The sequence below is a fragment of the Brachypodium distachyon genome, chromosome 2, assembly GCF_000005505.3.
Source record: "Brachypodium distachyon strain Bd21 chromosome 2, Brachypodium_distachyon_v3.0, whole genome shotgun sequence".
Classification (NCBI taxonomy): Eukaryota; Viridiplantae; Streptophyta; class Magnoliopsida; order Poales; family Poaceae; genus Brachypodium; species Brachypodium distachyon.
In genome coordinates this window covers 30,301,289-30,323,565 of record NC_016132.3, presented here as the reverse complement: position 1 = coordinate 30,323,565, position 22,277 = coordinate 30,301,289, and the positions used below count along the sequence as shown (strand labels likewise).

The 22,277-nt window shown below is 51.9% G+C and overlaps 1 protein-coding gene across 16 annotated transcripts; it reads left to right on the top strand.

Moving 5' to 3' along the window:
* Positions 1 to 14,365: 14,365 nt before the first annotated feature.
* LOC100838776 (adenine/guanine permease AZG1) lies at positions 14,366 to 21,685 on the top strand. 16 transcript variants are annotated; one of them, XM_024458917.1, is made up of 8 exons: positions 14,366 to 14,524; positions 14,594 to 14,674; positions 14,772 to 14,835; positions 14,933 to 14,985; positions 15,104 to 15,158; positions 18,353 to 18,466; positions 18,558 to 18,629; positions 19,035 to 21,685. In XM_024458917.1, exon 8 carries the CDS (start codon positions 19,831 to 19,833, stop codon positions 21,535 to 21,537), a length of 1,707 nt encoding a protein of 568 aa, XP_024314685.1. In that variant the 5' UTR covers positions 14,366 to 14,524; positions 14,594 to 14,674; positions 14,772 to 14,835; positions 14,933 to 14,985; positions 15,104 to 15,158; positions 18,353 to 18,466; positions 18,558 to 18,629; positions 19,035 to 19,830; the 3' UTR covers positions 21,538 to 21,685. The 16 variants fall into 16 exon arrangements, with proteins under 16 accessions (XP_024314685.1, XP_024314679.1, XP_024314674.1 ...); XM_024458911.1 differs by having other exon boundaries at positions 16,606 to 18,466; XM_024458906.1 differs by having other exon boundaries at positions 14,923 to 14,985; positions 16,606 to 18,466.
* The last annotated feature ends 592 nt before the right edge of the window (positions 21,686 to 22,277 follow it).

The following is a 22,277-nucleotide window of genomic DNA, read 5'->3' as shown; positions in this document are numbered from 1 at the left end:
GGCGGTGCGTGGGTTCGTCGATGAGGTGGTCGAGCAGATGTAGAGGAAGCCGAACCCCGAGCCGTCCCCGGAGCCCCCCGCGGAAGACGCTGGCAACTAGTTTCCGCCGCCTCCTACCGGCCCTTGCTGCTTTCTTGTTTACCTTCTTTTGTTTTCGTCCTGCAAGTGCGGCGCTTCGCGCCGTTTGAACAATTACATTTTCATTAATTCATGTAATCCTTCGATACTTAGTTAATCAACCTTTTTAGTTCTGCTTAATCCTTGTTCCTTGTTCCCGGGGCTGCCTCGCGAGGTGGATCCCTTTGCCTTTGTGTGCTGTGCTTTGTGTTGCCGGGGACTCGCGCGCCTCACTCTTGACCAGACCAGGGACCCGGGACGGACCCGCAGTACCGACCTGTGGTCAAGCAGTAGCGGCGAGCCACTCCACTTGCGGGGTAACTACTCAAGGCCATGCCTTCCCGGGACGGACCCGGAAGCTGCACGGGGAGCGCACTCCCCCCGCAAGCGTCCTTCTAACACCCCGGCCACACGCAGGTTCCACAGGCACCCTTAGCGAGACAACGTTCGGTTACGTTCAGTTCTTAAAGAGTTTATCGTTCAGGTTCAAGCACTTAGCTTTTCATTCGGTCTCGTGCTTGGAACGTTTGCTTGTTCGCCTGGCACGCCACCCTTGAGAAAGCCTGTTTGAGGGATGCGGCAGGAACACCGCGGCAGGATCGCCGCCAGCGACAAGCGCCGACGCCCATGCTACCGCCGCGTCTCCGCAGCAACCCTCGCCTTTGGAAGAGCCCCTGCTTCCGGAGGAACCTGTTCCGTGGGGTGCAGCAGGGACATCGTGACTTCCTCGCCACCACCGGCAAACGCGGGTGGCGAAGACATCACGACGTCCCCGCAGCAGCCCTCGCTGCTTGGGGAAAATCTTCCTGAGGGACGCAGCAGGGACGCTGTGGTGGGCCGGAGCAAACGGCGAACGCCAGCACCGGCGCCATCACAGCGTCCTCGCGACAACCCTCGCCTCTGGAGGTGCCCTCTGGAGGGGTGCGGCAGGGACAATACGGCAACGCACCCGTCGGTGCTGAGCGCTGATGGCATGCACTACCATAGTGTCTCTGCGGCAACCCTCGCTCCTTGCGGAGATACCGTCTGGAGGGATGCGGCAGGAGCACTACGGCAGTGCACCTGTCAGCGCCAAGCGCTAATGGAATGCACCTCCCCAGTGCTTCCGCGGCAGCCCTTGCCCCGGAGCCGCTCATTAGGGGAGACGTGGCAAGGACACGGCGGCAGTGCACCCGCCGGCGCCAAGCGCTGGTGGGATGCACCCCCGCCGTGTCTCTGCGACGCCCCTCGGAGTGGGCTCGGTGGGGCGATGCGTCAAGGGCGCGATGGGAGTGCACCCGTCGGCGCTGGGCGCTGATGGCATGCACTACCATCGCGTCTCTGCGGCACCGCCCGCCTTTGCAACCTCTTCCTTGGCTTCGCTCCGAGCCATTCCATGGCCAGGGCGCGCTTTTTATAGGCGCGGGGGAAGGGCTTGCCACCGCGTGTGACGGGCCAGCGCGGCACCCGTGGCACCCTGCCCCTTGAAGTGTGTCTGCATGCCAAGGTGCTGTGGCACACGTGGCGGCTTCCTCCTAGGTCAAGAACCTCGGAGTGCGGTGAGTCTCTCGTGATGTGGTCGCTCCGCACCACAAGGCGCCGCTACGCGCCACGACCTGTGGATGGTCCACGAGCATTACAGTGCGCAAGATTCCGCCTTTACCCTGCACATTAGATTCTTACCAAGCCCGAGATGCTGCAAAAAATTTCGAAATTCACGAAAACACAGAGCAGTATGGATAATCTCCTGCCTCCCAGCCCCTGGGCACACAAGGGTCGATGCCAAACTTGGGTGTGAGCACTTTATTTCCCAAACACAGCGACTGCGTGGTGCACGTTGCGGGGAGCCCGGCAACTGCACGTCCCGTGATGCACGTTGTGGGAAGCCCGGCAACTACATGTCCCGTGCCGGAGCGATCCGGCAACAGGTTTATGTTTCGAGACTCCGGCAGCCCCCTGCTCACAACCAAGTATGGAAAGACACTTCTATGCACCCAGAGCAGGAGACAGAAGAAGGAGGAACATGCAAATAAACGAGGCAATCTTAAAATTCACGAAAAAGCACTTATCTTTATTAACAATAACCAGTGGTTTACACACGGGGGTTGCCCGGCTGCACTAGTTCGAGAGGTATGCATCGGCGGCATCACCTGTGGGTCGGGCTCCACTGCTTCACGGGTAGAACTTGCACAGGTGCTCAATATTCCAGCTATTTTGCACCGGCAAGCCATCATCGGTTTCCAGCCAGACAGCCCCCGGTCTGGTCACTTGTACCACCCGGAAGGGGCCCTCCCATTTCGGAGTCAACTTGTTCCCGGCCTTCGTTCCCTGTATCCGGCGCAGGACAAGGTCTCCGTTCTCGAGCCCCCGGGGACGGACTCGTCTGTCGTGATAATGATGGAGTCCCTGCTGGTAGCGCGCGGCTCGCACAGCAGCCCGGCATCGAAGCTCTTTGGTGAAGTTCAGATTGTCAACCCTTTGTTCGTGTTGGCTAGAGTTGCCGTACGCGCGTACTCAAGGAGATCCGTGGTTGAGCTCGAGGGGCAGCACCGCTTCTGCCCTGTAGACAAGGGTGAAAGGGGTTTCGCCCGTTGACCGACTAGGTGTGGTCCTAATTGACAACAACACGGGCTGGAGTTCTTCAACCCAGTGTTTCCTGTGGCCTTTGACCTTGTCAAAGGTTCTCGTCTTGAGCTCCCGCAGCACTTCCGCGTTGGCTCACTCTGCCTGCCCGTTACTCCTTGGATGATCAACGGACGCGAAGTGAATCTTGGTGCCCATGCCCTCACTGTAGGCCTGGAACACCGCTCTCGTGAATTGCGTGCCGTTGTCGGTGATGATGCCGTTAGACACACCCAACCGGCACACAATGTTCTTGAAAAACTTGATGGCCGCCTGGGCGGTCACCTTCCACACTGGTTCCACCTCCACCCACTTGGAAAACTTGTCGATGGCCACGAGCAAGTACTCATAGCCGTCGATGGCTCTCGGCAGCTTGCCGATGATGTCCAGCCCCTGGACCGCGAATGGCCATGAGGACGGGATGACATGTAGGGCCTGCGCCGGCTGGTTGCTCTTCTTCGAGTGGAACTGGCACGCCTCACACGTCTTCACCAGCTGCTCCGCGTCGGCCAGGGCCGCGGGCCAGTAAAAACCGTGCTGAAACGCCTTGCCGGCCAGCGCCCGGGAGGCCACATGGTGGGAGCATGTGCCTCAATGTATCTCTTCGAACAGCGCGCGCCCTTCGTCTTGCGGCACGCTTGCGGTAGAGGTTCCCTTTGCAGGCTTGCGGTAGAGGTTCCCGTCCACCACGGCGTACATTTTGGCTTGCCGGGCTACTCGCTCTACGGCGACGTCGTCTTCCAGGAGGTCCCCTCCCTTTAGGTAGCGGGCGATTTCCATCGTCCAGGGAGGGGTCTCCCTGCCCACGCATGCCGCTATGTCAGCAGCATGGACCCCTGCTGTTACGGGGTTTCCTTCGGTTGCCGGAGGGGCTTCCCCAGCAACCGGCTTGGGGGCGACTGAAGGAGCCGCTTGCTTCGGGCAAAACACCCCCGCCGGGAGCTTCCGGCACTCTGCTGCCATCTTGGACAGCTCGTCAGCCACGAAGTTGTCCTTCCGCTTGACGTGCTCGAATCGCAAACCCTTGAACTTGCATTCTAGCTTGCGGACTTCCTCCACTTACGGTGCCATCTGCGGGCAGTCATAGTCCTTGTTAACCTGGTTGATCGTGAACAACCAGGCGTTTGATGTCAAGGGCGATCGCTGCCCGCAACCCGGCGAGGAAACCCTCGTACTCTTCCATGTTGTTGGTGGAGTTCGGGAAATCGAGTTGGACGGCGAACCTCAACTGATCCCCCGTCGGTGACTCGATGACGACTCCGGCGCCGGCTCCCTAGAGACTGAATGCGCCGTCGAAGTAGAGGACCCAGTGGCCTTCGTCCAGCTTGCCTGGCAGGCTGGTCTCCGGCTCCTCCGCTCCTACACTCGTCGACGTCCACTCGGCGACGAAGTCCGCCAGGGCCGCACTCTTGATGCTCTTGGAGTTGGTGAAGCGCAGATCGAACTCTGACAGCTCCATCCTCCACCCGGCCACCCTCCCGGTGGCTTTACGGTTGGTGAGGGCTCACTCGAGGCAGAACCCCGACACCACCGTGACGCGATGGTCCTGGAAGTAGTGGCGCAGCTTCTGGGACGCGAGCAGAATCCCCAGGAGGAGCTTCTGCACTTGAGGGTACCTCGTTCGGGCGTCGTGCAACACCGTGCTGACGAAGTACACTGGGTGTTGCACTAGCCGCTTGCGCGGTGCTGAAGTTGCCAGCTCGGGGGTGGTCCCCGGGTCCGAGGCGGTTGCCGGAGGCCGCGCAGCCCCCTGCCCTGCCGCCTCGGTCCCCGGAACGTCTTCCTCCCTGTCGGCAACCAGCACCGAGCTGACCACCTGGTCAGTCGCTGCTAGGTAGAGTAGCAGCGGCTCGCCCGGCTTGGGGGCGACGAGGACGGGTGGCGATTCCAGGTAGTGTTTGAGATCCTGGAACGCCGCCTCGGCCTCGGGGGTCCACTCTAGCGGGCCCCTCTTCTTCATCACTTTGAAGAAAGGCAGGGCGTGTTCGCCCCGCGTTGAGATGAAACGGTCCAGTGCAGCAACGCAACCGTTGAGCTTTGAAGAAAGGCAGGGCGCGTTCTCAGGGTTCAGCTTCAGTTTGATCCTGCGGAGGTTATCAAACGTCTCCCGCAGGTCATCAATTAGCGACTCCCCGCACTTCGATTTGATGACGATGTCGTCCATGTAGGCCTCCACGTTTCGGCCTAGCTGGGGTCCCAAACACTCACGCAACGCGCGTTGGAATGTTGAGCCCGCGTTCTTCAACCTGAAAGGCATGCACGTGTAACAGTAGCAGCCAACCGTGGTGATGAACGCTGTTTTCTCCTCGTCTTCGACCGCCATCTTAATTTGATGGTAGCCGAAAAAGCATCTAGAAAGCTCAGCAAGTCACAACCAGCGGTGGAATCAACTATTTGATCGATACGGGGTACAGGGAGAGGATCCTTGGGACATGCACGGTTTAGATCAGTAAAATCTACACACATGCAAAGCTTATTCCCCGCCTTGGCACTACCACAGGGTTAGCTAACCAAGTGGGGTACAGAACTTCCCTGATAGCCCTGGCAGCCTTGAGCTTGTCCACCTCTTGCTTGATGAAATCTTCGCGCTCCTGCGCTTGCCATCGAATCTTCTGCTTGACGGGGCGGGCGTCCGGGCGCACCGCGAGTCGATGCTCAATCACCTCCCTAGGGACTTCGGGGAGATCCGACGGCTCCCAAGCGAACACATCGGCATTATCCCGGAGGAAAGTGATGAGGGCGCTTTCCTATTCAGCAGCAAGGTTCGCACCGACGGTGACGGTGCGTTCCATGTTGCCGGCTTGGAGGGGCAGCTTCTTCACCTTGGCGACCTCCTCGCGGAGCTTCTGGCCCTTGCCGGGGAACGAGCTCGAGCCTGCGCTTCCCCCGGAAAGGTCTTGCAGGGCAGCACTGGCCTTCTTCGTTGCCGGGCCGTCCCCCGGCGAGCCTTCGTCTCCGGCAACGTCTTCGTCACCGGCGTCGGCTGCGGCCGCGGCCCTGATGACCTCGCCCACGCACCAGGCCGCGTCCTTGAGGTCGCACCTGATGGAGAGGACTCCGTACACGGACGGCATCTTCATCCCGCCATAGGCGCATTGCGTCGCCGCCATAAACTTGATCGGCATCGGCCGACCAAGGATCCCGTTGTAGGGCAACGGGGTGTGCGCCACGTCGAACACTATGTGCTCGGTCCTGAACGCTTCTCGGGACCCAAAGGTCACCGGCAGCGTGATGCGCCCAGGGGATGCACGATCCCAGGGTTGACTCTCCGGAACGGGTCAGTGGGTTTCAGCTGCTCCACCGGCAACTGGAGTTTCTCCACCAACCTAGCGGACAAGAGGTTCACCCCCACTCCGTTGTCCACCAGCACTTTGGTCACCGTCATGTTGCTGATGATCAGTGAGACCACGAAGGGTATGATCCCCGAACCCAGCTGCCGCGCTGGGTGATCCTCGGTGCTGAAGGTGATTGGCACGTGCGACCACCTTAGCGGCTGCTGCGGCTCCGCGTCCGGCAATAGTGCGCACACGTCGCGGGTGAGGCGCTTCACCGCGGCATGAGATGGGTGAGCGTAAGCTCCCCCATGGATGCAGGCGATGCCGCGAGGCTCCTGGAAGCCCGGCTCGTCGCCGCCGGTGCAGTCAGACTCACGCTACTCCTCAGCACGAGCCCTATCCCGTCCCCGTGGAGGGCGCTACCTGCCAGCGCGGGCCTGGGCGCGTCCTCCCTGGACTTCCTCGCTGCCGGCGCCCCCGCCGGCAGGCCTCGGCCCCGCTCTGGGGTCATTCAGGCAATCTTGGGAGAGATGCCCGATGTCACCGTAGTTGAAGCAGGCACCGGCTGCTCGGCGCTCCTCGTGGCGTTGTTCGCGCCGCTGCTTGATTCTCTGCAGGATGCGGCAGTCCTGCGCGTCGTGGGTGGAGTTGGCGTGGATGGGGCAGCGGGGCATGTCGCCCTGCTTGCCGCCAGACCCGCCACCGAGCGAGGCCTTCTTGGCAGGCCTCGCAGCAGCAGCCCCCGACTCCGCAGCGAGGACTTGCTTCCCGCTGTGCTTGCGGGAACCCTTCTTCCACGAACCCTCTCCTAGGCTCGCAGCAGCCTTAGCTGCGAGTTCGGGCACTAAGCGCCCTTTCTCGGCCATGGCGCACTTGTGCGCCAGGGCGTACAGGTCATGTGTCGTCTGGATCCGATGCGTGCTCAGCTTCAGACGCATCTTGGGGTCGCGGACGTTGATGGCGAAGGTGTTGATGATGGCGGCAGCCTCCGCCTTCGGGAGAGAGTAGGAGAGACTGGAGAAGGAGTTGACAAAGCACTGCCGCGTCTCTCCCGGCTTCTGCACAACAGTGTGCAGCTCCGCCATGGTCCCCGGGCGCTTGTAACGGCCCTGGAACACGCTCACAAACTGCTCGCGCAGGTCTTCCCAAGTGGCGATGGACCCGGTGGGCAGGTTGAGCAGCCAGGTTCTCGCTGATCCTTTCAGGATCATCGGGAACCAGTTGGCTCTGACCTTGTCATCGGCGCTGATGGCGTGCATCCCTAACGTGTAGGTCAGGAGGAAATCCTTGGGATTTACGGTCCCATCATACGTACCGAGTGCGGGCGCTCGGAACTTGCGGGGCCATGTCACCTGCCGCAGCTCGCGCGTGAACGCGGTGCAGCCATCCTAGGGGCCCATAGGAGCATCTTCCTGCTCTTGTAGTCGTCAGCGCTCTACCTCGCGCCGACGCCGGCGCTCCAGGCGCTGACGCAGATCCTCTTGCTGGCGGGCATTCAAAATGCCACGCGCGTCACCTCGCGCGACGGTGGGTGACGAGTCCGAGGACCCCTCCGGGTCCCCGTCCCCTTGGCCTCGCTGCGGGGGAGGGATTTCCCCTTGTCGCGAGGCACAGGGCGCGTCTCCGCGCTCCGGGTTCTGTCCGCGGCCGGCGCCTGCCGAGACGCCCTCGCCCGGCGGCTGTTGGGCGGCGAGCGCGAGGAGCGCATCCAACTCCTCGCCCCATGTCTCGTGCGCCGGCGTGCCCTGCTGCAGTTCGTACTGCACCATGACACGCGCGGCGATGATGGCCTCCGCCGGGGTCCGCGTGGGAGGCAGCCGGTTCCCCGAGCGGCTGCCCTCCGCCCTATCCCCAGACGTACCCGGGTGCGCAGGGTGCGACCCCGCCGGCGTCGCGCGGTATGCTGGCCGGCGTGGGCGGCACCACGTCCGCTCGCACGGCTGGCCCCGGCACTGGGGGCCGCCGGCCCCCTCAGCCGGTTATCTACTGATGGCCGAGGAGGCGGGGCGGGCAGCTGCGATTGCTGCACTCATGAGGGTTCAGGATTTTCCTGAACCCGCGACGCGGGCTGCGCGTCGTGCGACCGCATGTGCGCCACTGGGGCTTCACGCGGGTCGATCCGAGGGTCACCAGCCCGCTTGGGGGGCATGGTGGTTGGCTCTATCGTCGAGGAGGACAAGGCCGATGTTGGTGTAAACGCTACCGCCGGCGGTCACCGGCGAGCTCTCCTCACGTGCCCCATACCTGGCACGCCAGATGTCGTCGCACGGGGCTCCGACACCGGGGATGCGTGGGCACCACCTTTTTAGGTTCGGCAGTGGGCTACGGGGATCGCTCCGGCGATCGCCGGCGGGACCAATGCGAGGCATAGGAATGCTCCATGAACGCTACCAAGGGCAAATGCACATGCTTTTTACCCAGGTTCAGGCCACCTTGCGGTGTAAACCCTACGTCCTGCTTGTCTGAGCTTGTATTACTGTAAAATCGGTTGTTTACAGGTTGCCAGGGGAATCCCCCGGGTGGTCTCTTTTTGGCTAAGTGTTCCTTTCTACTTCAGGCTACTGCCAGTGTTGCACTACGAGTTGGCTCAACAATCAAACCAACGAACCAACCAAGAAAAATCTAACCAGAAAAACCCAACCCTTTGACCGCTGGCGGGGGTCCTCCTTTTATAGTCAAGGGGATACCACAGGCGCCACGGCGCATGGTTTACAAGTGGCGAGCAAGGAGCTCGGGCAGCTCCTCCTTGGTGTGGTGGCATGCATGCATGAGCGCCAACCCCACTGCTAGGGGTCTAGAATCTAACAAATAGGACTGGACAGCCACTCTTCGCCTGACTAGACGGGTAACGCTCCTCCTGTCGGCTCAATAAATGCGTCGTGCGCCTCACTCCTTGCCCTGGCGAAACTGCACACTGGGCGCCTGGCACGCGCCCACGTGGCATCGTTGCTCTGCTCGCTCGGCCCCGCCCTCACGGCGGGAACCTGCGCCCGGGAACCCCTCCTCCCGGCAAGTGACTTCCAGGGAGGCGCCCAGGCGGGAATATTCCCCGAAGCCCCGCTAGACCTTCCGGGCTGGTAGCTTGCCGGGCAGCCTGTACGTTGCCGCCCGGGGTGAGACCCTCCCGGGAACTTAGCGATGCGACCCACGCGACATGCAAGGGTGGTACCCCGGATGCCACTGGTGCGATAGTTAGTATATTTTCAGCATAATCAACGCCGAGGACGACTTTCCTTTCAAGAAAGGGAGGATGATATGGACATGATGCCCATGGATACGACCATTAGAACTCAATTTAATGGAGTATCAGTAACAATTATAATCAGGTGTGTCGTGGTGGTGTCACAGTAGATGCCATGGGATGGCTTAAGATGGGGCCAATGGACGAAGGAGGATCCGGAGGAGGGATGGCGCGATGTAAACCACGCACGAATGTAAGAGCACACGGTGTTTACCCAGGTTCGGAGCCCTCTTGATGAGGTAAAGCTCCTACTCCCGCCTTGTTTGGATTAGCCGAGATAGAGAAGGCTACAATGGTGCCCCTTGAGCTGTATTCAGAGGAGGAAGAAGGAGAAGGAGAACTCCTAAAATGTCTAAGTGAGGAACCCCTCTCACAGGAGGGGTGGAGCTTCTATTTATAGGCCAAAGGTGTCACGCTGACATGTGGACCAAAAGCAAACCCTAGCTACCACCAGGCCCGCCGGGTACGCCCATGGTCCCCTCTGGATTGTCCGGGAGGGGACAATGCAGCTTTGTGCTTTACGTACTTCCAGACGGCGCGCACTGTAGCCACGCCCCGGCCTTCGTCATCTGTCCTTCTACGGCGTGTCACTGTGCAGTCGCCCGGCACAACGAGGTGAGCAAAGACAGCTTTTCTGTCATAAAGGGAGCGCTGCTTTACTTTGTGCCATGTGACCAGTATAGGACCGTTGGCGCTTCCTGGCCCTAGCCGAGATCAGGTAGTTCGTGCTTGTCCTGCAATCACATAAGACAAGATAGATATGCCGGCACACTTTCGGTATGCCGGTCGGTTGTAAAGTCAGCTTAACGATGCCGGCGTACTTGCTTACGTCGGCTTTGCTCTCACTATCCCGGTTAATACGTGTCGTCATGACCCTACCCGAGGTCATCCCCCAGACACTAGTCCCCAAAGCTGTTGCGGTCCGAAAGGAAGTGATGTCGGGCCCCGACAGTTTCCCAAATCTCAAATAACTCAGCGCCTAGGAGGGTTCAACCAAGTAAAATGCCGACACAATCCCGAGCTTTCTTAGCCGAGATTTGGCACTGCCAACATTTTTAGTCGGCGCGGTATTTTCAGCTTCGAGCCAAGATTCCTCTCTTAATCCCGGCCAGCAATAGAGAACCTTTTTCTGCTGATATCTATGCCACATGTCACACCATTCTGCGCCTCACTTGAACAACCGGAAGATAAGGCTGAAGACACTGTTGAAGCGACCGCCCCCGTACAGGGTTCGATCTCTGTGCTTACTGTGCTAGTCCCTGGTTCGACTCACTAGCACACACAGTTTCATGATGAAATATACAGAAACAAAGGTCAAAAGTACTTTATTACATCGCATCATCCAGGATTTAAATAGTACTTACAACCTCGCATGACCCCTTGGGCCAGCATAAACAAATATTGTTTCAACATCATAAAACATTGTTTTCAAAACTGCAGCGGAAAAGGGTAGAACATAAGGGCCACAACTACTCCAAGGTGAGAGCATGTTGGAATGTAAGCACATGACCCACAACCTAACAACAAACCTCACTCATCGTCGGATCCACCTGCATTGTTAATTGCAGCCACTACGATGTCAATACATTTGAATGTATTGGCAAGTTCACCAGAGTTATAAAGAACCTACCAAGTACATGCATAATTTGGCTAGGAGGGGTGTGGCTATTTGCATAAAAGCATCATTGATCAATCCTATCATTTTTAAACAAATAGTTTTAATTTTATTGGACACGGGGTAGAAACACCCATGCTCCTATTAACCTAGGCACGTTGAGTAGACACATCAATGCTTCTACCCAGTTCAATCCATTCATTTTATTAGAAAATTGGAATGAGTGAGACCATCCTTACAGCCCCCAAATCTAGTCGCTCATAATTGTCCGTAACCGGGGACACGTCTAAGTACTTAGTTTGACACTCTCGAGAGGTGGTACACTTTACCCACAAGAAATCGACGTGTTAATCCCTTGCTGTCCTCAGGGTAGAGTAGCAACGGCATCGAGTACAGGAATTTTCAGAACATATTCTCCCAGACCACCTGAGGGACGCGTTCCAACCTACATTGCTACATACCGATGTCACCTCGGATCCAGGTTCATATTTCTTACATTCATCCTGGCAGAGCCCATATTACCATGTGGTTGTACTGGAAGCTACTAAATATGAAACTAGTCCAGTCTCTGGTTACCCCGGATGGCATCCCACATTTGCGACGCAGGCGCTCCCATAGAAATGGCGAGACGACTCATAGAAATGGATCCATAGAAATGGACCTGACGTCGCATACATCTCAAATACTCAAAGCAGCCCACCCAGGACGGTTCATTGAATTCTTGTTTTGCCATACACTAGGAAAATCATACTTTACTTCATAATGACAATAATATCACAATGTAATAATACCACCCTCGTAAACTGACATAGCATAGCATTTGACTACCTACGATGGCAATTGGTGGTAAGAACATGGCAAGGGTATCCTATACAACTAGGATAATCATAGCGAGCATAGGTACAATAATAATTCTAACAATGCAACTAATAAAACTAGTGCATAATAAAATAATAGGATGATGGTCAAAGTGAACTTACCTTGGTAGCAGTTGGTATTCAAGCACTCTTTACAATCACACTGATCGCTCTCCGAGAAAACAAAATCAAATACATACATAAACATACAATACAATCAAATGAAGATATATGCTATGATCCAATGCAAAACATGTGACATGATTGGGTTGATTTTATTCGGATGATCAACTGGTCCAAAACATTAGCAATTGAAATTACTGCATTAGGTTTAAAAACAAAAAGCAAAAAATAGGGATTAAACCCTAAAACAAGGTTTTATTGGCCTCGGCCAATTAATTTAATTAAAAAAAATTATTTCTCTGCCCAATGGACAGAGGACAATAAAACAAGTTTTTGGGCACTGGTTTCAATTAAAAAGAATTTCTAAATAATTAGTTATGAATTAAATGGCATAAAACCCTATTCTGTAAATTGACAGTGATTCAAGTATTCAAATTTAAACAGTGCCAAAAGACTCTACAGGTCAAGAGCTTTCCAGAAGGGTAAAATTTGTCCAATTTGGCCAAAGGGTTAAAAGTTATGATAATTTGAAGTTCTAGGGGCTTTTCTGCAAAACTGCCACTTAAATCAATTCCGGGATTAAAATTATATTTTCGTTTCTATTAGGCAGTGCCACGTGTCACGTCCCTATTGGTTGGTACCGGTTCACTTAAAACATTAGAATGCGGGCTTCTCGGTGGCGCTAGGGTTCCGGCGGAACTCCGGCGAGCGCGGGGACGCGGCGGCGGGCGGTTCTGGCAAGATTCCAGGTCAGGGAAGCGTGTGGGGGGCGCGGCTCGTCGAGGCGGAGACGGGGACGGGGTCAGTGAGGCTCGGGGACGACGGAGCACTTGCCTAGGACGACGCAAAGGCGGGCGGGCAGCGGCGGAGCTCCGGGTTGACGTCGGCGAGGCGATGCGGCGCTTCATAGACAAAAAGGACCGCGTCACGACATGCGCAAGAGAGAGGCGAACAAGAGAGGGCAAGGCCGCAAGACGAAGTCCGTACCGTATCATCGGCGGCGGCCAAAATACACGGCGGCGTCCGGTGAGCTCCGGCGAGAAATCGGGCAGCCTGGCGGCGAAAATCGGGAGGGGAAAGAGAGGGGAAATGAGCGGCAGTGCTCGGGCTTTATACTGACGTGGGCGGCAAGGCGCGGGAGGCACGGGACGAGGAGATCACGGCGGAGACGGCGCAGCGGCGAACATGACAGGCGCGCGCGGGATCAGCGGCGGCTTTCCTTGCGGGGAAGAAGACCCTGACGCGGGGGTCCCACGCTTCAGTGGCTCGGGCGCGCGCGCGGCAGGTGGGGCCGGTCTGGCTCAGTCGGTTCGCGCGGGACTGGGCCGGTTCGGTCCGGTTTTCCCCTTTTTTTTCCCTTTTAGCCTTTTCTCTTTTTCTTTTTCTGATTTCTTTGATATCTTTTGATTTTGAACTCCAAATTGATCCAAATAAATTCTAGAAAATTTGTTAAATCATATTTTATCATGATTAAACTTTTGGGAGTAACTTCCTCTCAAAATAAAATATATAAAAAATACATTTGCCCTATAAATGCCTTTAGGGCTATATAACTATTTAAATAAAATAGTTTTTCAACTCCAAATAAATATCCAAAAATTATGGGATAGCTTATTTATGCAATAAACCCCATTTATAGATAAACCCTATTGGTTTTAAGATTCAAAGCCCAAATGGGTGAAAAACCAAAGGTTTAAAATGGAATAAAACCTTTTTAGTGGTTCAAGGGGCAAATTAGCAAAAGTGGTGCGTTGTTGAAAAGACTGCCTCAAAATTTATGGTTTTGTAAAATTTACTTATATAAATATACTATACCAGCATCTACAACTCTAAATTATTTTTATTACATCTGCCGTGATATATATATTCATAGTATATATTATTTGATAATTAGATACATTAGTATGTATTTGTATAACTTGATAAAAGTTTGAGCTAACGAAACCAATGTTGAAGGTACGTTCAAGTGAGGAGGGGCTGCTGGTAATCTTTTGTGAAAAAACCCTCTGAAGTTGATCCATTTGCGCCCTCTAGCACACCCCACCCCCTCCCCTTATCCGGTCATCAAGTTTTGGCTTGATCTCCACCGTTGCGACCATTTTAAACAAAGGATGCGGTTATTTTTCAGTCGTCTGATTTTTAATCAGGAGATTTTAAATTTGAGTTGACGTATCAAAGTCGTTGAGTGAAGATACGAGGATCATCCTCGCTCTCACTTTTCTCACGCGCTATCGTTCAATTAAGATCAGACGGTTCAACACGTTGACTGATCTCTAACTAAAAGACATGCGATTTTGCGATGGCAAACTCATTAAATAAAATGACATGTGATTTAAGAAAAAAAATCACGTTTTCATTGTGTTCTACTCTTTAAAATTATTAGAATAAAAAACGCCACGGAGCTCTGGAGGTAAAAGTCCATGCCGGAAATATTATTTAATCTTTTGCTAGCGCACGGGCGTCTGGTTTTCTTTAAGAAAGCATGCGATTTATGGTCCGTTGGATCTTTCTCTACGATTCGCGTAATTTTTGTTGGCTCTTTTTTTTTCCGGTTTCTTTTTTCTGCTCCCAGCCGTCCTGTCTCTTTTTCTGCTTTGGAAGCTTTGACTCTCGAGAGGATAGGGATGGAGCTGGGACGGGAGAGAGACGAGAGGTCTCGTCTCGTCGCCGGCGGGAGTTCTGCTCGAGGGCACCGGTGAGCTCCTCTCCCCTTTCCATAGCTCTCTCATGGCTATCTTTGATTTGTTCAGTTGGGGTCTGGCAGTGATTTCTCCCCTGCTTCGAAACGGGCGCGAGAGGTCTCGTCTCGTCGCCGGCGGGAGTTTTGCTCGAGGGCAGCCGTCCAGTGAGCTCCTCTTCCCTTTCCATAGCTCTCTAATGGCTAGCTTTGATTTGCTCTGTTGGGGTCCGGCCCTGATTTCTCCTCTGCTCGTGCGAAACAGAGGGGAGGCGAGGTGGGGTTTGGATTCGTGCTCGCCGGCGGCGAGCTCTTTGATTTTTTGCGCGGTGAGTTCTCCGGCCGAAATGGTTTGCGCTTAGCTGTTGTGCTGCTGCTGATTTTTGCTTGGTTTTTTTTCGGCCGAATGCGTCGAGGCGGAGGCAGTGTAGGGGGTGCGTTTCTGCTCGTGGGCGCCGGAGTTTTGCTCTCCCTTTCCGGTGAATCCTCAATATCATATTCGAATGTGGTTTTGCCTTCTCATGGCCGTTTTTGTTGCTCGAGATTTCGCCTTTCTGCAGCTGATTTTTGCTGTTTCCACCCGGATGATGTGGCTAGGCGAAGACAGGAACTCCATCCTCTATCCGTCAGCGTCGGCACCTCCATTTGTGCGGTGAGTTGCTCTTCTCTACCATCACGGAAATGGCGTTTTGGTTGCTCCAGTGCTGTGGGTTGAACTCTGTACTAGGGTTGTTATGTGTTTCAGACTGATTTGGAGGTGGTGAAAGTGATGGTTGTGTGTATTATGTATGGGTTGTGGGCTGTGTATGCAAATGAACCCAATGAACAGAGGTGGTGATTTCCTGATGCTCATGTGTTAGATGACGTTAGCCTTGTGCAAATTATGCCCTATGTGCTGCTCATTTTTGTGTAGTGTAGCTAACTGGAGCATGCATGTAGGTCCTGTGTGCTGCTCACTTTTGTGTATCTAATTGTGCATGTCTGTAGGTCATACTTCTGTCTACTCGATCTATTTTTGTTCATGAGTAATTCCTCTGACGCTCCGGCCCTTTCTCTGTTGTTTTAGTTAATTGAGCAAACCTGTAAACGCGAGGTGGTTTTGTAGCTACTGTAAACCTGTAATTGGGCTATGTGTTGTTTCATTTGTCTTCTAGCTGAGTTACATGTGCTAATATGGACATTTTATCTGCTTTTGAATTTATTTTCTAGTGGCTAAATACCCTTAAATAAATCGTTAATAAATTAAATAGTGACCCCTTTTTATTCTGTTTTAATTATATTGCAATTGCACATTTTGAATCGATGCATTTTTTTGTTCTTGAAATCGGTAAATTGACACATTTCTATCTTTGCAGTTCTAATCCACTCTATTTTTGCCACCACACTTGCTTGACTAAAATTTTCTTAGGAATTCCATTTTTACATTCTGAACATTTTTTATGCTTAGTCATTACCTCTAGGGCTAGGTTTAAATTGATATGTATATTTGATTGCAATTGCACATACCATTGTCCAAATCAGATAGTACAAATGTATAATATACATTATTTAGTGTTTATCACTTAGCAGCTAGCACTGCATGGACACAATTGTTGGCTGGTGATGGTGCAAACAATTGCTCGAGACATCAGAATCAGAGTGAACACTAAACAAAATAGCTAGAGGAGTAATGTTTCCTGCTTGTGACGTTTTAGGCACCAAAGTGCCTCTTTGCTTCCTATCTGCCATCTGTCAAAGGGCTAATTTTGGGTCTGAAAAGACCAGCCTAGCTCCATGTCTGAACAACTTGAGATCTTAATTTGCTACTGCCGTAGATACTACACATCTGTCTGTACAATGGGTAAGCATGCCATTTTTTGGTCCATAAGTTTGTTGTTTCTCGAAGCAATGAACAGGAGAGCTCGTGAACAGAGAGGAGGCTACCCATCCTAGGAAGTGAGCCGAATCTTACTATTTTGTATTTGCTGTTTAGGAATTGTTTACAGAAACATACCACTATTTAGGGAGGTTGGTGTCCTGTTTTATTGCTAGTACTACTGCTGCAATTCTATTGATATCTGCTTTCAATTTGAGCATGATTTTTGTTTTTTGTTTTTCAGGGATATCCATCTCGGATGCCTGTTCAAGTTATCAATTTAGATGATTGCAGGAACCAATATTATCCTAATCCTAATGTTTGTTCCTTCTTTCTGTCCTTCAACAATATTGTTTTAAATCGCACTCCCATTTAAATGAAATTACACTGCCTACTTTTCTCGCAACAATAGATTTTGCCAAGTGCAATTGCAGATGTATTAGGGGTGGGGAGGGATAGTTCCTTCTTTCTGTTCTACAACAATATCGTTTTAAATCGCACTCCAATTTGAATGAAATTGCACTTCTTCTTCTCTCGCACCAGTAGCTTTTGCCAACTGCAATTGCAGATGTATTAGGGGTGCTGAGGGATACATATGCCTAATGTTTGTTCATTCTTTCTGTTCGGGGAGGGGTAGTTCTTTCTTTCTGTTCTCCAGCAATATCGTTTTAAACTGCACACCAATTTAAATGAAATTGTACTTCTTCTCTCGCAACAGTAGCTTTTGCCAAGTGCAATTGCAGATGTATTAGGGGCGGTGAGGGATACATATGCCTAATGTTTGTTCCATCTTTGTGTTCTACAGCAATTCCTTTTAAATTGCACTCCAATTTAAATGAAACTGCACTTCTTCTCTTGGAATAGTAGCTTTTGCCAAGTGCAATTGCAGATGTATTAGGGTGGGGGAGGGATACATATGTTCTCTTTGCTTTCTTCAATTGCATTGCTTTTTTAAATTCTTGCACCTCTTTATCTACTGCAATTCTAGATTTATCCATTCTTTTTTTGTGAGGGAACAGTAGCTTTTGCCATGTGCAATTGCAGTGCCGTTAGATATATTTTTTTGCAATTGCAATGCTTCTCTGTACTTCCAGATTTTTCTGTATCGTTTAATTTTGCAAATTGCAGTGGTTTCAAATCAATTGCAATTTTTCTGTTGTGCAATTTTGGTCATATGCATTTGCAATTCCCGAGTAGATGATTTGTTATATTGTATGCCTTCAATTTCTTCAATTTTCACTGTTGTTGATATATTATTTGTCATATTGTATGCCTTTTCCAGGTTTCTGCATTTTTATTGATATTAAATTAATTGGGAACAAATATTACTAGTTTCTTATTTTGAGCAATACATTTTTTTACTTACACCGAGGGAATTCATTTGTTGTAAGAGACCTGTAAATCCAGTGCTGGTTGCTTCATTTGCTTGGAAAATTTGCTCACAATTATACAAGGGAATCCAATGGAATTTTTTTGCTGGGAAAGATTTTGATTCATTGCTTCTTGATACCATGCTGATGATAAACCCTACAATTCATGTATACAAGATGATGCTAAAATTCATAAACAACGTATGTTTCATTCTGCGACTATTGGTAATATGAAACAACACATGAATGTTCTAACTTGGCCAGTTTGCAAGTAACTGATCTTATGTGCATGATATACTCATCTATATTTTGTCCCATGGTTTCATCCCCCCTGCCTGAAACATATTGCTGCCTTGACTGATATTGCGTGTAAGCTAATTGATTGGGATAAACCAGGAGATGTTCTTCTGATGAGTTTTTGCTTATAACCTGAAGATAGCAAGCACAATTGTGATCATTTTTGCCATTCCGATGCTCAGTTTTATGCAATTTCATACGCATTGTGTGCTTCTAGCTAGTCACATATGTTAGGAGCTATTCATTTTTGCAACTGAAGCTAATTACCTGAAGCTAACCATGTACGGGTGGTTTTTGTCTTGATGTTTTTTGGTGTCGTTGCAGATGTTACCTCATACAGAAGCTAGGATTTGCCACCAAATCTGGTTTGCTTTGTATTTGGAGGACAGCACCCATGGTGCTCATAATATCACTGTAATTGGTATTTCAATTAAATTTGTAAGCATCAATGTTACCAATTAAACGTTGCTGATGCCTCTATTTTTCGATCTGATCAATTCCTCTATTTTTCGATCTGATCATCCTGCAGTCTTCTTTTTAATCTGTGCATGCCTTTCACTTGTTGTCGGGGGATGAAAACAGGGGGCCTCTAAGTGTTGAGGTCAGTCCCCATACAGCTTGATTTTGGGTTCCATCTGGGATCTTCTTCTCCTTCCTCTCTCTGCATTGTTCTTCTCCCAGCGTTGTCCCCTTCTTCCACTCGAGGTTTTATATTTTTCGGTGTCCTCTCCTGTATTCATAATTTGGAATCGATTGCGGTTTTTCTTTTTCGATTTGTTTTTTGCTACAGCATTCAAGAAATGCAATTGCAGTTTATTTTGTTCAATCCCAGTTTCTTTGTTTTAAATCCTAGTTTCTTTGTTTTTTGCTATTCGAGTTCAAATTCTGCTTCTCTTCCTTTTTATCAAAATCTGGGTCTTCTCTTCTCCCCTACTCAAATACAGTTACCCACTCATATAACCAAGGCCAGCACAGATTTTGATTTTTTTTCTCTTTATATGCTCAGAAGAGAAGACCGAAGCAGAATAGGTGAAACCCAATCCATAGCAGGAAAGGGGCAGAATCAACGTTTATCGTTAAAAGAACTAGAGAGTTTTTTAGCCCTGCGATGGTAGATTGGAATAGGAAGCAGAAAACAGTCGGCTGGAGGGAAAAACCAAAAGGTGTGCCCTTTTGTATTTGGCCATTAGATAAGTGATGTACGTGTGACAAAAAAGTGACTGTTTTTTTCTCAAAATTTCAGGCGCCTGGTTTTTGCACAGAAAACAGGCAACTGTTTTGAGAACAAAAATCAGGCGTCTAGTAGATAGACAGACCCTTATTTAATACTTTTAGAATTTAGTATTGTGGTATGGTACTGGCAATTCTCGCAACAAAAAAAGGTATAGTACTGGCACGTTTTAATCCTCGCAATCCTGAGCTTCCGGCCTTCCAATTGGCCCGAACCCAGCAATGAATCGCTTCACCGGACCCCAAAAGAAAACACAGGACAAAAATGGTCCCTCCTGTCATGATCCACTGAAAAGCGCATGCCCTGTTTGATGACAGCAGGAAAGGATAAACTAAGCATCAGGTTAACCACCACATCGTTCGCACCGAAAGAAGAAAAAAATTCACAAAAAGAAAATCTCAAAATGCAGCACACAGATGGTAGAATAGAATACGGTTTGCTCTCCCTTTCTCTCTCTCGCCTCACCCATTGACTCTGCGTCCCCAAAGCCCTGAATTCCTGATTAAAAAGATCCAAAACAGAGGAGACGAGAACTTCCAGAGCCACACGCGCGCGCGCGCCGGACGCTGCCATGGCCAACCCCATCATCCCGACAAGCGGCGGCAACGGGGAAGAGGCGAGGACGAAGCTGGGCCGGCTCAACGCCGCCGTGGAGCGGTCCTGGGTGGGGCGGCGCTTCCGCCTGTCCGCCCGCGGAACGACCTTCACCACGGAACTCCGCGCCGGCACGGCCACGTTCCTCACCATGGCCTACATCCTCGCCGTGAACGCCTCCATCCTCTCCGACTCCGGCGCGACCTGCACGGTCGACGACTGCCACGCGCCCTCGCCACGATGCAAGTTCCCGCCGGTGGACCCCGGGTACGAGGCCTGCCTGTCCCGCGTGCGGCGGGACCTGATCGTGGCCACCGCGGCGTCGTCCGTGATCGGCTCCTTCATCATGGGCGCCTTCGCCAACCTGCCAATCGCGCTCGCCCCGGGGATGGGCACCAATGCCTACTTCGCCTACACGGTCGTCGGGTTCCACGGATCCGGCACGCTCCCCTACCGCACCGCGCTGGCCGCGGTGTTCCTCGAAGGCCTCATCTTCCTCTTCATCTCCGTCGTGGGGCTACGGTCCAAGCTCGCCCAATTCATCCCCAAGCCGGTCCGGATCTCGTCGTCCGCGGGGATCGGGCTCTTCTTAGCCTTCATTGGGTTGCAGAGCAGCCAGGGCATGGGGCTTGTCGGGTTCAGCTCCTCCACACTGGTCACCCTCGGCGCGTGCCCGGTATCACAGCGCGCATCCGTGGCGCCAGTAATGACATTCCCCAATGGCACGGTCGCGCTAATTCCTGGAGGCACGGTGTCCGGGGACATACTCTGCCTCTCAGGACGGATGACCTCCCCAACCTTCTGGCTCGCCGTTGTGGGCTTCATAATCATCGCCTTATGCCTCATGAGGAATGTCAAGGGGGCCATGATCTACGGCATCCTCTTCGTGACCTTCATCTCCTGGCCGCGCAACACCGCCGTCACCGTGTTCCCGGACACGCCCGCAGGCGACGAAAGCTTCAGTTATTTCAAGAGAGTGTTCGACGTCCATCGCATCCGGTCAACCGCGGGCGCCCTCGACTTCAGCGGGGCCACGCACGGCTACTTCTGGGAGGCGCTCTTCACCTTCCTCTACGTTGACATCCTCGACACCACGGGCGGGCTCTACTCGATGGCACGGTTCGCGGGCTTCATGGACGACGCGACGGGGGAGTTCGAGGGGCAGTACTTCGCCTTCCTGTCGGACGCGACGGCCATCGTGTTCGGGTCGCTGCTGGGCACGTCCCCCGTGACGACATTCATAGAGTCGTGCGCGGGGATCCGGGAGGGCGGGCGGACTGGGCTGACGGCGCTGACGGCCGCGGCCTACTTCATGGCGGCCTTGCTGGTGACGCCGCTGCTAGCGTCGATCCCGTCCTGGGCCGTCGGCCCGCCGCTGGTGCTGGTGGGCGTGATGATGATGCGCGCCGTGCCCGAGGTGGACTGGGCCGACATGCGGCAGGCCGTGCCGGCGTTCATGACGCTCGCGCTCATGCCGCTCACCTACTCCATCGCATACGGCCTCATCGGTGGTATCGGCGCCTATTTGGTGCTGCACTCGTGGGACTTGGCGTGTGATGCCGCCGCCAAGGTTGGATGGCGTCGGAAGATGGGTGGCGGTGAGATAGCGCGCGCCGAGAACGAGACCTCTAGCACCGGTGGTGGCAATGTGGAACTTGTGAAGGATGGGGAATTGCGTCCTTAGCACTTTCTCATTGTCTTTGTCTTTAGGATTGTTAGTACAGGTTACTAGGATTTCACTGAAATTCAAAAATTTCGGGCTCTAGGATGTTGACGTGTTTTTTTTTTAGAAAACTTGAATGAAATCAGGTTAAGTCGAAGCTTGTCATCTATTTATATCCGGTAATTCAAGATAAAAAAAAAACACGCCCTCCATCTGCCCAAAAAAAAGAAAAAAGAAGAAGAAGAAATTCTCATTCCTAAATGTAAGAAGTTCTAGGTTTTTCTTGAGTCAAATTTCTTAAACTTTGATCAAGTTTATAGAAAAAGTCTACTACAAACATCTACAACATTAAATTGGTTATATTAAATCCATCATGAAATATATATTTCATAGTATACTTATTTGATATTCTAGATATTAATGCATTTTTCCATAAACTTGATCAAACTTTAATCAGTTTGACTTAGGATAGAGTTATGGCATTCTTAATATAAGAATGCATGGTGTTGTAGATGTATAATAAAATACATACAGTGCTCGTACCTTAAATAGGATCCAAAAGTACAAAATTTGATAAGCTTTATATCAAAAAATTCGACAATGAACAGTTTTAGTTCTCGAGCTCTATCAAATCTATCGACATAATATGACCAATGATGCGTCGTGGTTTTGCATGTTCAAAAAATTAGTCAACACAAAACAATCAAGACAATTTGGAAATCTATATTCAAAAACAGGAAAAATATAAAATTAAATAGCCT